The 16,041-nt window shown below is 43.3% G+C and overlaps 1 protein-coding gene across 2 annotated transcripts in view; it reads left to right on the forward strand.

Moving 5' to 3' along the window:
• Window positions 1–16,041, forward strand: part of LOC124005681 (limbic system-associated membrane protein-like) — a 1,049,544-nt gene that overhangs the window by 559,827 nt on the left and 473,676 nt on the right. The window contains exon 1 of one of the 2 annotated variants that reach the window (XM_046315130.1): window positions 6,915–7,174. The exons of the other annotated variant lie outside the window; for it this stretch is intronic. Within the exon in view, the coding sequence (XP_046171086.1) occupies window positions 7,111–7,174 (64 nt within the window). The 5' untranslated portion in view covers window positions 6,915–7,110. Of the gene's footprint in view, window positions 1–6,914; window positions 7,175–16,041 lie in introns of those variants that run through there. 2 annotated transcript variants of the gene reach the window in all.

Below are 16,041 nucleotides of genomic sequence, written 5' to 3' on the forward strand. Positions count from 1 at the left end.
TCTAAACTTTGAATTATAGTTTTTTTTTTTTACTTCTCTCTTCATCTCATGCCGAAAGCAATCCCTTGTTAGAGTAAAATCAGCCCATGAACATTCTCCCTAAAATAAAAAGTGTATTAAATGTATTATTTTTGCTCACATACAAAGTCAGGTTTTGTCATTGTGACAGATATGATCCTAGCCTGACACATCTGCTATAATATTTACCGGTTTTATGACAGTTTGATAGTTTTGATGGTTTTAGAGATGGATTATTGATCAGATGTCAGAGAGAATTTAAAAGTGAGCTTTTGTGAAATGTGGAAATTGAAGCAGAGGTCTTCTAGGCCGACTGTTCCTCCCTAAGACCTCATGAGAGGAAAACATTTGAGCATTCCAATGTGGTGTGTATTTTCTTCAGTTGGATAATTCGATTTGATTTCCTATGGGTACCGTATGCAAGGACACACTAATGTATCACACTACTATTGGGTATGAAGAACAATATGGATGCCCTGGCCCCTGGGTGCCATTAGCCTGGTCCCAGATCAGTTTGTGCTCCCGAGTGGCGCAGCAACTCTGTGCAAGAGGTGTCACTACAGTCCCTGGTTCGAATCCAGGCTGTATCACGTCCGGCTGTGATTGGGAGTCCCAAAGGGCGATGCACAATTGACCCAGCATTGTCCGGGTTTGGTCGGGGTAGGTCGTCATTGTAAATAAGAATTTGTTCTTAACTGACTTTCAGAGTTAAATAAAGGTAAAAATATATATACAGTGGGGAGAACAAGTATTTGATACACTGCCGATTTTGCAGGTTTTCCTACTTAAAAGCATGTAGAGGTCTGTAATTTTTATCATAGGTACACTTCAACTGTGAGACGGAATCTGAAACAAAAATCCAGAAAATCACATTGTATGATTTTTAAGTAATTAATTTGCATGACATAAGTATTTGATACATCAGAAAAGCAGAACTTAATATTTGGTACATAAACTTTGTTTGCAATTACAGAGATCTATACGTTCCTGTAGTTCTTGACCAAGTTTTGCACACACTGCAGCAGGGATTTTGGACCACTCCTCCATACAGACCTTCTCGAGATCCTTCAGGTTTTGGGGCTGTCGCTGGGCAATACGGACTTTTAGCTCCCTCCAAAGATTTTCTATTGGGTTCAGGTCTGGACACTGGCTAGGCCACTCCAGGACCTTGAGATGCTTCTTACGGAGCCACTCCTTAGTTGCCCTGGCTGTGTGTTTCGGGTCGTTGTCATGCTGGAAGACCCAGCCACGACCAGTCTTCAATGCTCTTACTGAGGGAAGGAGGTTGTTGGCCAAGATCTTGCGATACATGGCCCCATCCATCCTCCCCTCAATACGGTGCAGTCGTCCTGTCCCCTTTGCAGAAAAGCATCCCCAAAGAATGATGTTTCCACCTCCATGCTTCACGGTTGGGATGGTGTTCTTGGGGTTGTACTCATCCTTCTTCTTCCTCCAAACATGGCGAGTGGAGTTTAGACCAAAAAGCTCTATTTTTGTCTCATCAGACCACATGACCTTCTCCCATTCCTCCTCTGGATCATCCAGATGGTCATTGGCAAACTTCAGGCAGGCCTGGACATGCGCTGGCTTGAGCAGGGGGACCTAGCGAGCTCTGCAGGATTTTAATCCATGACGGCGTAGTGTGTAACTAATGGTTTTCTTTGAGACTGTGGTCCTAGCTCTCTTCAGGTCATTGACCAGGTCCTGCCGTGTAGTTCTGGGCTGATCCCTTGCCTTCCTCATGATCATTGATGCCCCACGAGGTGAGATCTTGCATGGAACCCCAGACTGAGGGTGATTGACCGTCATCTTGAACTTCTTCCATTTTCTAATAATTGCGCCAACAGTTGTTGCCTTCTCACCAAGCTGCTTGCCTATTGTCCTGTAGCCCATCCCAGCCTTGTGAAGGTCTACAATTTTATCCCTGATGTCCTTACACAGCTCTCTGGTCTTGGCCACTGTGGAGAGGTTGGAGTCTGTTTGATTGAGTGTGTGGACAGGTGTCTTTTATACAGGTGACGAGTTCAAACAGGTGCAGTTAATACAGGTAATGAGTGGAGAACAGGAAGGCTTCTTAAAGAAAAACTAACAGGTCTGTGAGTGCCAGAATTCTTAATGGTTGGTAGGTGATCAAATACTTATGTCATGCAATAAAATGCTAATTAATTACTTAAAAATCATACAATGTGATTTTTGGATTTTTGTTTTAGATTCCATCTCTCACAGTTGAAGTGTACCTATGATAAAAAAATTGCAGACCTCTACATGCTTTGTAAGTAGGAAAACCTGCAAAATCGGCAGTGTATCAAATACTTGTTCTCCCCACTGTATATGTATATATATTTATGTCAGCAACATACCACACTACATCCCACTGTTGGCTTGCCTCTAAAGCAAAGCGGGTTGTTTGTCCTGGTAGGGCCCCAGGGCAGAGACTAGGGACATTACCCTGTGTAGGGTGCCGTCTTTCAGATGGGATGTTAAACGGGTGTCCTGATTAACTTTGGTCACTAAAAGATCCCAAGGCAGTTGTCGTAAGAGTAGGTGTGTTAACCCTGGTGTCCTGGCTAAATTTCCAATCTGTCCCTCATACCATCATGGCCACTTAATCATCCCCAGCTTCCAATTGGCTCATTCATCCCCCCTCCTCTCCCCTGCAACTATTCCCCAGGCTGTTGCTATAAATTAGAATGTGTTCTCAGTCAACTTACCTGGTAAAATAATTTATAAATAAAATAAAATGAAATGTCAAACATGGGTACCAGACTGATAGCACAAACAGATATGGGACCTGGCTAATGGTACCCACGGAATCTTTATTGTTCAGTTGTACCCAACGTTAGTGTGACGCATTAGGGTGTTGTTGTGTACAGCACCTGAACTTGGTATGACAAGGAATGGCAAGTAGTGGCATGATGGCACAAACAGACAGTTACCCAGGTTAGGGTGCCATTTCATGTCAAATCTAACCTAAATTGCTGTTTCCTGCAGTATAATTTGATAGCAAGCTGTGTCGTTTATGTCGTAATCATAGCATCCCAAATCATTATGAATATGACACAGGTCTCATACAGTAATGGCATGAATTAAGATCCATCCTTAAGGTTGTTTTTTATAAAACATACACATTAGGATTGGAAATACCATCAGATATTCACCAGACTGAATTGGGATTAGATGCTCCTGTGAGTCTGTCTCATTTATACTGCTTTCAATCAAAATACTATCAGGAGTAAGTCCTTGTATGTGTCATGGCTAAATGTTGTGAATATTCTAATTGTGATCCATAATATTCAGTAGGAAAAATAGCAAAACTCCATGTTACTTTTTTTTTTACAGTAACTGACAATCCTTCTAGGTATTTATTTGAATTGACATGTCCCTTTCCAAAGATTAGTAATATGAGGATTACAGGCCTGTCAGAGACACTATCCCAGTCCTAGGAAGTACAAAGTGTCTTTGAAAGAGCCTCAGACGACTTACATGCGTCTCTTCCTCATTGCTCTCTGAAGGGGTGTCTGTGGGAAAGATTTAGCCTGATCACAGTAGCCTTTTATGTTTAGTGCCACTAGTTCTGACAGAAGGAATGTGCTTTCAATGTGCAGCAATCCAGTGGCTTATTTTTCCATATGTCTTTCAAACAGCACTGAATACTCAACTCAAACAGAGTTCATCAAGGCTATCGATCTACTCTGGACTAACATGTAGTGCTCGACTGACTCCACGTTAATTCGTTTTTCCTTAATGTCTAACTTGATGGAATTGTCTGCATGCAGTTTCAGGCTATCCTTATTCCAATGATTGAAGTAGGCTGTGAAGGAATTGCTGCTGAAACCAATTATAATATGGAAAAACCTACTGTAATTTGTCATTACTCAAAGATGAATATTTGGGGAAGCATAGTCAGTGAAAAAGTCTTAAGATAAATGGTCTTAAAGAAAAAAAGCCCTTAACCCTCTATTGAGTGTTCCTTTCAGTCGACTCAAAAGCCTGTTCCTCTGCTTTTCAGATTCTTCACCTAATCAGGGACTGATTTAGACCTGGGACACCAGGTGTGTACAATTAATTATCAGGCAGAACAGAAAACCAGCAGTACTCTGGACTCCTGCACTATGGCCAGTCTTCCACAAGTCCAAGCATTTTGTTCACACCCCCTCAAAAAGTTGCCACTCAAATTGCATTCAGGCATTCGTCACACTGAGCCTGTATTTGTTGTGAATGGAAGAAATATGGAGGGACCCCAAAAAAAATAGTAGACACTTTGGGATTTTGTGTCCGACATTTTCGGATGGAGCTAATGCTTTATCCACAGCCGGATGAACGACAACGAAGATGATTGTCCCAAAAAACCCACACAAACAGTCTTTCATTTGACGGATGCAGCTCATCTGAATGTGTCCATCTGTTTTCCTACAGCTAGGTCCCCGGCCTTAGAGGGGTAATCGTGGGAGGGGCTAAAAATATTGTCCTGCGTTTTTGAGACTATCCCAATCATGGCAGCTTTTTTTTAGATTCTTCTTCTTCCTATTTGCGTTCAAAGAGAAGGTTTTGGTATTTCGATTAGTTTTTAAAATCAACTTTCTTCCAAACAACAGAGTACACAGACTATATAAAACAAATATTTAGCTTTTTAAGGCAGGCACTATATTAGCCCAATATGTACTCTTAATGAGCCTACAATCACTACTTAATCCTTAAAAGTCTATTGACTCACCCGTGTAACATAACAAAATCCGTCAGCTTAAACTAGCCATATTTCTTTGCATGGGCTGCATCTCAATTCACTACATCCGCCTATGCCGGTCTCCCGCATCTACAGTGGAAGGTGGCGAGCTATAGCGATTTTTGTCAGACCACGAGACATCTCGACATCTTCTGTACCGTCCAAAATGGTTTGGCCTGAAGTCGGCAACGCAGATGTGCCAACTTCTGTCTGTGGTGTCAGAAACATTTGGGCTACAAACTAAAACCCCACTTTGGAAAGGGGATACTGTCACAAGTGTTCTCCATTTTGCCCCATGACCCCCACAAGCGTCACGGGACTCGTCCGAAGGTAACCCATACAAATTAAAGTATGGAGTTTATACTTTTATCTGCACACAGATAACAGGCATTGCCATGAGAAACACACTATTTCATACATTTCACATTGTGTCACATGGCATGTTTGAGTTGAGCAGGCGAGTTGTGGCGGCCTCATGGTTATTCACTGCGACCTGCATGTCTTCAATTAAATATCCCAATGAAATGACAAACCATGTGAGAGTTGTTGCTGAAAGAAATAATGTATACAGACAATTGAGAATTATGACAATTTGACATCCCGTTGCTCTTACATGCTGCTCTTAAATACATTCTAACGGGGTACCGTTTGGCTTTGCATGCTAGACTGCAGGGATCTCATTGATTACTATATCAGACAGTAACAGAAATGCCATTCAGCCTTGAATGTGAATTGTGTACACACAAGGGTTCTCTAGCAGAACATGCATCATGAAAAGCTTCTGGTTCACATGGTGGTGTGTAACAGGTAGAGAACAATATTCAATAAGGTGTTACGCATCACATCCAGACATCCTCCTGAGCCACTTTTGTTTTTCTTTTCAATTATTGAAGCTGTAATGTCTTTGGCATTCATACTTAACAAGTGACTAGGATCTGAGCATAATTGAATTCAGCAACACCAGTCATTTAGCTCACCGGGGTTGACAAGAGGAGACTGAGCTGTGGAAGAGGGAATACAACGACACGTTCAGGCAGCATCTGCTCTCATTGCCATCACAATAAAATCCAGTAAGATTCAGGAAGAAAAAACAATACTTGATTACAAACAAAGACAGGGTTGCCACGCTGAATGAATATGCAGGATTCGTCTGGATTGACCTTGCTGTCAGTCGTGGACATGTACAACGGTAGAGGAGAGGACCGTAATTGGGCTGGCAGTAGAGAGAGAGAGAGAGAGATAGAGCATGTTAAAGAGGAAACACTTCCTTCCCTCCCTCCCTGTCCCCTTCTCCCTCTCAGTCCTCTCTCTCACAGGCCATTTTCTAGTGAGTAGGGCCCCTGGACTTTGATTAGTCTTGTGTCTTTACAAACAGCCTGCCCTCACCTTGCCTGCAGGCTGAATGAAGAAGTGTCTTACCAAATGTCACTATTAGTATTCCACAGACCTTTTTCATAGTTTTTTTTTACAGAGGGTAGCTAAAGGTCATTCCTCTCTTGAGGACTGCTGTGTGGCTGGTGAGGTGTTGAAGGGTTATTTTGAAAATAATGGTATTGTTATCACAGGTTGCACATCACATGCAACGAGAGAATCAATCTGGATTAAGTTGTTGTAATAACTGTAATTGTGTGCATTTGTCCTGATTTCTTTTCTTGATTTTGTAGTGGCCTATGCATCAGAGAGACCTGGAAAGTTTTTTTTTTCTTCTTTTTTTCACCTTTATTAAAAAAGTAATGGAAGTAATGGCTGGAGTAGCTCCATTGGTGGTCATAGGCAAACTAGATCATGGAAGCATGTACATGGCTCTAGACACTGAGACACACATTCATTAGATTATGTCAGATGTGAAATCATTCATCAAATTTAACAGGTCATGTCAGATGTTATGCAATGTTTCAGAATGCTATTCTAGAAGACAGGCACTCATGTGACCTTCGATCCATACAGCGTTGCTTTAAAAAATTAAAGAAAAAATAAATTGAACAATAAACCCAGATGGAACATAGGCTGACTGGAAGACTCCCCCGTTCAGCATGAGTCCGTATCCTTATCAATAATCAGAATATGATGTCCAACTTGTGATTTTCTAGGTACTTGCTTAACCACTAGGTGACAGTGACGACCAGGAGAGGCAAGCGCTGAAAGCGCACAACTATTCGTGATTTCAAAAAAGGATGCGTTTAGCACAGGAGCACTTGAGATGTATAGTATAGTGCTCTGCAGCATTAGGACATAGCCTTCGAGCTATACGCCCTCTGAGCATCATTTCTACCAAAAAACAATACTGCCTGCTCACGAAATTATTGCACGAGACCTGCACTTGAAATACATTGACTGTCAGGAGAGGTTTTGGAGCTGACGAGGACAACATGAATTCTTTCTGGATAAACACAATTTGGATCCCGGGGTTCTTTTTCTCCTTTGGATTTCAAGGTACGTGTTGCATTCTAGTTCATTTTTAATATAATTATGTTGCTTTAGATTACCAGTCACATTCCTCTTTTCAGTTTGGAGTTACAGAGGAATCCCTTCTGTGTTCTTAAGCCTGCTGGGCGTCTGCTTCTGCAGCTCTGATCGGCTACATCTGGTGTCTTCTACTACTTATTATTTATCCCCCGTATTTATGACTTTCACCCTTGCCTATTTATTGCTCTCTTGACACACTGTGTAGTTATGCACACATGGAGAAGTAGGCTACACTTACACACACGCAGAGGGGGAGATATTCAAAAGTACTTGACAGCGATACGATTAAAAGTGAGTGGGGTGGCGGAGGACACATTCAGTGGCGAGAGTTCATGGGAAATTACTCAAGCCACAAGTTTTTTAAAATTATTTCTTAAGTGACATGTCGTCTGCGATGTCCCAGCTGAGTTTGAATCTTGTTGCAATATTTTTTTCTGTGCACCGCTTTGTGGTTGTATAATTAATGACACTCATGTCTGTCTGATTTTGCTAGCTTTCGAAGCTGATGGCTTCATCTGTCACTGTAGCCTACTGAAAATTCTACTTTGTGGGGAGATCTCACTGTAGCTTAATAATTAAGTATCAGGCAGGTTGGTTGAAGTTGCAACGTGGTGCATTGTCAAGTGACTTAATTGATACAGCAACCTAAATAATGATACATAAGTGTCTAGTATTAATTTATTCAAGCTTTAGTTTACAATGGGAGTTGCCTGAGAATACATTTAGGCTATAACGTCGTCAGGGTTTGACCGGTTTCGGTCTTCATTGTAAAAAAAAAATGTTTATTTTTAACTGACTGGCTTAGTTTTAGAAAGGTATTTTTTTTTAAATCAGAGAACGATTTAAAATTAAATAACAACGACCCTGGGGAAGAGTTGCCGAGCGAAGGATAGTGGAGGGGTTGAATGAACCAAGTGGGAGCTAGTTCATTCATCCCCAAATAGTATTATGGTATTGGAAATAAGCCAGGACCCCTATTTTCACAGAGTCAGATCTTGGGTGCTATGTCTCATTCGAGGGATGGAACCATTTGAAGGAAGTGACCTCACCCAATCACTGCCCTGGGGCATTTGGGTCTCCTTTAGACCAGAGGGAAGAGTTTACCCTACTGGCCCTCCAACCCCACTTCCAGTAGCTTTCCATCTCCCATATCAGGATCAACCAGGCCCATCCCTGCCTAGTTTCAGACAGCTTCTTGTGACAGTATGTGCAATACAACATCTACACATAATACCAATAGGCCTCCATTGAACAGATTTCTGGGGTTGTACTAAGGTAATGTGACTCATGCCTGGGCACATCTCTGATGGCCTCATTGCAGCATCCCACTATTAACACTAATGTAGCAAATTCGATGGTTGTCCTGCACAGGATTTGAACCGACTACCTTGTGGCTCTCAGTCCAAGTTTTTTATGCTGTTGCCAAGAGGTTCAGTGTTTTTTTTGGGGTGTTCTTGATGATGGCCAATGACCCCTGTGTGCAGACTAATTCTAATTTGGTCAAATATTGTCATTGTGACATGACTAGTGAAATAATTTGGTAAATTGGGTGATTTTAAAAGGAGTTGTGTGTGCCGTTATGGTGTGCTGTCAAACCCAGCGCTGTAGTTAATAAATAACTCAATGGGGCTTAATTTGAAAATGGCTTTGAATGAAACCACAACATTCAGGGCTTCCAGCACTAACTTATGAAAGGTTTAATTTTCTATTCTCTATGAAATGCAATGCATGATTCGGCCTTATCATGACAGCAGAATGTATGTTATAAGCAACTGCCAGGGGCTGTCATATGAGGTCTTCCTAACACTAGCAGGACTCTACAGTGCAACCCTTTTACTCTCATATCTGCCCAAATATTTAGCTGTGCGAGATTGCTGTGTGTAATTTTATTTAGGAGCAACAGTGCGCCGAGAAAAATGAAAGATTCTAGCTTTAATATCTCAAATATTTTTCATTTTACTTCTACATTTTCTTTGTGTGCTCTGCTTTTCAACTTAGGCACACACCTGCTGTGGCGCACACATGGAACCCCCAGCAGGAGAGACACAGCAGCATTTTGACATTGATCTCCAACAGAACCCTGTATGCTTAACCAGTCTGGCCATGTCTCACGCCTTGGGGGCGGTGCCATAGGTCGGTGGCGTCGACCACGTCGGGCCCACCTCGCTGGCCCACTTTTCCTCTTCATCTAACTTTAAATGACCCTTATTAGTGTATTAACATAATGCTAATTTGTTTAATGAATTTGGGTAGGCAGGGCAAGATGCTGCTCTAAATGCCCATGGTTCATTTCTCTGTGGAGACCATAGATAGCACCATAGATTACTATCGTAGTCAGGAAAGTCTCGTTTTTAGTATGGCTGCTTCATGTAGCGTGTGTACTATGTTTGCTCTTCATAGAGCACATATACTGTGCTTTCATAGCTCATACTATACAAAAGTAGATTGTCCCCTTACATACTATACATTGAAAAAGAAACTTGACTTCTCAGTTGAAAAAAATAACAGTTTGGCCTTGTGCCATGCATCGTCTTTCTTTCTTTTTTGGTTCATCCTTTTCTGATGGAAAGTATTAGGAACCTTGAGATACAGAGTTGTTTAATGGTGTAGATGCTGTTAATCTTTTCTGAGGAAAAGAGATGGCATAGCTGTGGATATAATTGATTTCTTCATCTCTTTCCAGTAATACAAATAATTGCCTTTCATGTGGTGATCAATGCACACTAGGCCCCTGGGAGGAACACTATTTTGAAATATGCTTAGTCAAAGGAAAATAGTGCCATCGCCCCGGAAACAAGAGAATGATCCTTAAATAACATCTGTTTGGAATGGACTCGAACTGTCCCCAAAACAGCCTTGGACGGAGAACTAAGAAATATTACCCAATACCCATGAAATAAACCTCCTTCAGAATGTCAGGCGCATAGGGAATACACAGTCTTCACAAATGAATTGGAAAGATTGATCTGAACAGTCCGATTTAATTAATTAAATTGGAGGATTTGTATTGATGCTCTCTCTCGCCGGGCCTTTCACTGGAGTCCACGATGCTCTCTCTTTTGGGACTAGTGATTTTCCTCCCCACTGTGGAGTCCACAGACTCCCTCTATTTAAACTGATCCGACTGAATTGACTCCAGTGTGTTTTGTTGGGTCTTCCTGTATTCCAACCATGTCTCTGTGGTTGGTTGTGGGCAGGATGTGCTGGGCTTGTGAATTATGTAAATGCTGTGCTGTGGCCACAGGAAGGGAGAGAGGGAAGCAGAGACAGGTTCTGAGTTGGGTCTGGAATAAAAACACAATGGAGCGGAGCCACAGCAATACACCTTTATACTCCCTCCGTGCCACCTCGCTTTCGTCCTCTTTAATGTCTGCAACGCTTCACTACTCAGAGCCCCATACCAGGAACATTGCAATTAGCTCTGTGTTCCCTGTACAAGGCTTCTGGTGCCTGTGATCCTCCGGTACTTTGGTGTGAAACATGGATCACTAACCGTAAGCATGGTGTGTGTTGGAGGGACTTCTCTCCTCATCCCTCCAGGTTAGCACTACAGGACCTTGATGTACTCAGTGGGGTTGTTGGTTTTCCAGAGTGCAGGCTAGGTGGGCACAGGAGAAGAATCTGTTCACTTTGAAGAGGTTTGGAAATGAAAACCACTTTATACTGATTCTATATACCCCTGTGTTGTTGACTGTATTTAGGTCTATTGCTATCACATTTTAACGTTAGCAGATTGAATTTAGCTGACGTTTCCTTCACAAAGTGAAAGCATATAACACGTAAGACTCACTGTGAATTCACAAGGGCCGTAGCCAGGATCTGAGTTTTAGTGAGGTCCGATGGGGTTAATATTTTAGCAGTTTTAATAGCTAATTTCCAACAATTCTACACATTTTGCCATGAGTTATGCCATTTTAATGTGATATTTACATTTACATTTACATTTAAGTCATTTAGCAGACGCTCTTATCCAGAGCGACTTACAAATTGGTGCATTCACCTTATGACATCCAGTGGAACAGTCACTTTACAATAGTGCATCTAAATCTTAAGGGGGGGGTGAGAGGGATGACTTATCCTATCCTAGGTATTCCTTAAAGAGGTGGGGTTTCAGGTGTCTCCGGAAGGTGGTGATTGACTCCGCTGTCCTGGCGTCGTGAGGGAGTTTGTTCCACCATTGGGGGGCCAGAGCAGCGAACAGTTTTGACTGGGTTGAGCGGGAGCTGTACTTCCTCAGTGGTAGGGAGGCGAGCAGGCCAGAGGTGGATGAACGCAGTGCCCTTGTTTGGGTGTAGGGCCTGATCAGAGCCTGGAGGTACTGAGGTGCCGTTCCCCTCACAGCTCCGTAGGCAAGCACCATGGTCTTGTAGCGGATGCGAGCTTCAACTGGAAGCCAGTGGAGAGAACGGAGGAGCGGGGTGACGTGAGAGAACTTGGGAAGGTTGAACACCAGACGGGCTGTGGCGTTCTGGATGAGTTGAAGGGGTTTAATGGCACAGGCAGGGAGCCCAGCCAACAGCGGGTTGCAGTAATCCAGACGGGAGATGACAAGTGCCTGGATTAGGACCTGCGCCGCTTCCTGTGTGAGGCAGGGTCGTACTCTGCGGATGTTGTAGAGCATGAACCTACAGGAACGGGCCACCGCCTTGATGTTGGTTGAGAACGACAGGGTGTTGTCCAGGATCACGCCAAGGTTCTTAGCGCTCTGGGAGGAGGACACAATGGAGTTGTCAACCGTGATGGCGAGATCATGGAACGGGCAGTCCTTCCCCGGGAGGAAGAGCAGCTCCGTCTTGCCGAGGTTCAGCTTGAGGTGGTGATCCGTCATCCACACTGATATGTCTGCCAGACATGCAGAGATGCGATTCCCCACCTGGTCATCAGAAGGGGGAAAGGAGAAGATTAGTTGTGTGTCGTCTGCATAGCAATGATAGGAGAGACCATGTGAGGTTATGACAGAGCCAAGTGACTTGGTGTATAGCGAGAATAGGAGAGGGCCTAGAACAGAGCCCTGGGGGACACCAGTGGTGAGAGCGCGTGGTGAGGAGACAGATTCTCGCCACGCCACCTGGTAGGAGCGACCTGTCAGGTAGGACACAATCCAAGCGTGGGCCGCGCCGGAGATGCCCAACTCTGAGAGGGTGGAGAGGAGGATCTGATGGTTCACAGTATCGAAGGCAGCCGATAGATCTAGAAGGATGAGAGCAGAGGAGAGAGAGTTAGCTTTAGCAGTGCGGAGCGCCTCCGTGATACAGAGGAGAGCAGTCTCAGTTGAATGACTAGTCTTGAAACCTGACTGATTTGGATCAAGAAGGTCATTCAGAGAGAGATAGCGGGAGAGCTGACCAAGGACGGCACGTTCAAGAGTTTTGGAGAGAAAAGAAAGAAGGGATACTGGTCTGTAATTGTTGACATCGGAGGGATCGAGTGTAGGTTTTTTCAGAAGGGGTGCAACTCTCGCTCTCTTGAAGACGGAAGGGACGTAGCCAGCGGTCAGGGATGAGTTGATGAGCGAGGTGAGGTAAGGGAGAAGGTCTCCGGAAATGGTCTGGAGAAGAGAGGAGGGGATAGGGTCAAGCGGGCAGGTTGTTGGGCGGCCGGCCGTCACAAGACGCGAGATTTCATCTGGAGAGAGAGGGGAGAAAGAGGTCAGAGCACAGGGTAGGGCAGTGTGAGCAGAACCAGCGGTGTCGTTTGACTTAGCAAACGAGGATCGGATGTCGTCAACCTTCTTTTCAAAATTGTTGACGTAGTCATCTGCAGAGAGGGAGGAGGGGGGGGGGATTCAGGAGGGAGGAGAAGGTGGCAAAGAGCTTCCTAGGGTTAGAGGCAGATGCTTGGAATTTAGCGTGGTAGAAAGTGGCTTTAGCAGCAGAGACAGAGGAGGAAAATGTAGAGAGGAGGGAGTGAAAGGATGCCAGGTCCGCAGGAAGGCGAGTTTTCCTCCATTTCCGCTCGACTGCCCGGAGCCCTGTTCTGTGAGCTCGCAATGATTCATCGAGCCACGGAGCGGGAGGGGAGGACCGAGCCGGCCTGGAGGATAGGGGACATAGAGAGTCAAAGGATGCAGAGAGGGAGGAGAGGAGGGTTGAGGAGGCAGAATCAGGAGATAGGTTGGAGAAGGTTTGAGCGGAGGGAAGAGATGATAGGATGGAAGAGGAGAGAGTAGCGGGGGAGAGAGAGCGAAGGTTGGGACGGCGCGATACCATCCGAGTAGGGGCAGTGTGGGAGGTGTTGGATGAGAGCGAGAGGGAAAAGGATACAAGGTAGTGGTCGGAGACTTGGAGGGGAGTTGCAATGAGGTTAGTGGAAGAACAGCATCTAGTAAAGATGAGGTCAAACGTATTGCCTGCCTTGTGAGTAGGGGGGGAAGGTGAGAGGGTGAGGTCAAAAGAGGAGAGGAGTGGAAAGAAGGAGGCAGAGAGGAATGAGTCAAAGGTAGACGTGGGGAGGTTAAAGTCGCCCAGAACTGTGAGAGGTGAGCCGTCCTCAGGAAAGGAGCTTATCAAGGCATCAAGCTCATTGATGAAGTCTCCGAGGGAACCTGGAGGGCGATAAATGATAAGGATGTTAAGCTTGAAAGGGCTGGTAACTGTGACAGCATGGAATTCAAAGGAGGCGATAGACAGATGGGTAAGGGGAGAAAGAGAGAATGACCACTTGGGAGAGATGAGGATCCCGGTGCCACCACCCCGCTGACCAGAAGCTCTCGGGGTGTGCGAGAACACGTGGGCGGACGAAGAGAGAGCAGTAGGAGTGAGTGAGGGGGACTAACAAAATCAATGGGGGCCCCCTGGAGGTCAGGGCCCCTGGGCACGTGTCCAGTCAGTAATTCGGCCATGATTACTGCAAGTTTAAATAGCTGGCTCGACAATTTATTTATTACACTGACATGGACTTACACTATTGGGTAAATGTCAGTGAGTGACATAACAAGAAAACTGCTTATGCACAGCCAAGTTTAGAAATGGTGCATTCTACTATTCTAACTCTCAACATCCTGACTATTTATTAATATATTTTTTTATTACAGAGGTCTGTACTTCATTGTCCTCCATATGTATCTACGGCCCTGCTCACAAGCTACACAGATCAAGGGCAAACAAACTGCCTATTCATGTAGACAATATAATTCAATGCTGTTGAGCAGCACACCAAAGCATGTAGCAGTTTCATCAGAAGGTTGAAACGCATGAAAGCGACTGAAATGTCGAACTCCAAGACAAATAATTCCAAGAGGTTACATCAATTTCAAGCTCTCACAAATATTTTTTTAGATATACTCCACCGAGGCCATCTTGGGCTTTTTGTTGTTCATATAAAAAATATTTTTTAAATCCTCTTTTTTTTAAATGTGCATTTTTTAAAATACAGATAAACGGCAGAACACACACAGACCCCTACCAAATCAACCCCCCCCCCTGGGTCCATGTCTTCTAGAAAGAATAGGAAAGGTTGCCAGATATTATAAAATGTAATTGCGGATCCCCTATCAGAGTAGTTTGAGATGTTGCATAACTTCCTTTATCCACTGGTTAAAAGTAGTAGGAAACTGATCCTTCCACTTTAAATATTATAAAAATATCTAGCTAGAAGAGTAGTACATGCTGGCATTTGCTCATATAACTGTTTAGAGGGGCCTCCTGTGGTGCCACTCCAAATAATGCAGTAAAGGTCTCTCCAGTATCTTAGAAAACATCTCAAAAATTGATATCCAAAATTCTGTCAATTTCGGGCATTTCCAAAACATGTGTAATAAAGTAGTATGAGCCTGCTTATATCAATCACAAGTGGGATCTATTTATGGTCTAATCTTGGATAATTCTGCTTTTGACCAATGCAGCTGATGAACTATTTTAAATTTAATTACAGCATGTCTTCGACATGTACATGAAGAATGTATTCTCTGAAGCATACTCTGCCAAGCTACGTCTGAAAGTTGTTCACCTAAATTCTCTTCCCATTGGTTCTTAATAGAGGTCAGGGAATCCAGAAATGTGTGAGTTTAATACCATATTGATCATGCTTATGCCTCCTTTTGATATGTGTTCACTTTAAAAATATAATCTAGATGGGAGGTAGGTGGGCATAATGGGAACTGGCTAAAGTATGAAGTAAGTATGAAGATAATACAAAACTATGCAATTGCAGGTGTCTAAAGAAATGGAATCTAGGAATATTGAACTTCTGTTCAGCCTGCTGAGTTCATCTCTTCACTTGACATTGTGAAAGGTATGTTTTTACTAATTAAAATGGATGCTACTATAGTTTTACAATGAGTTGATTTAAATGAGAAAGCACCCTTTTACGTTTCACTGGGTGATTTAAAGATTTAACATTCCAAAAAATAGCAAATACAATAATTAAAAAAAAACAATACTCCGAAGTCTGGTATGAAAAATACCCCCCCCCCCCCAGTCACCTAATAGAACAAGGTAACCACTAATCCCCATACAAAGATATCCACACATGTGTTTGTGGTGGGGAACACTAAACCTGTCAAGTAGAAAGCCCTGCTGAAATAGTGAAGGATTTAAAAGAAGTTGCGCATAATAAATGAATAAGAAATACTTCTTTACAACCCGAAACTGTTTTTAAAATAATGTATAAAACATTTTATAAATAGCATCTTACAGCAATTCCACTAAGTAGCAACTTCTTTAAAGAAATGGCGTAACCTAATAATAGAACTGTGTTTTATCTACTCTGGATACGGGTACCATCAATAAATAGACTGTCGCCAAAAAGGTGAACATTCTCTCTATTTTATTTTATTTCACCTTTTATTTAGCCAGGTAGGCCAGTTGAGAACAAGTTCTCATTCACAACTGCGA

Source organism: Oncorhynchus gorbuscha, linkage group LG19 (genome assembly GCF_021184085.1).
Source record: "Oncorhynchus gorbuscha isolate QuinsamMale2020 ecotype Even-year linkage group LG19, OgorEven_v1.0, whole genome shotgun sequence".
Lineage (NCBI taxonomy): Eukaryota > Metazoa > Chordata > Actinopteri > Salmoniformes > Salmonidae > Oncorhynchus > Oncorhynchus gorbuscha.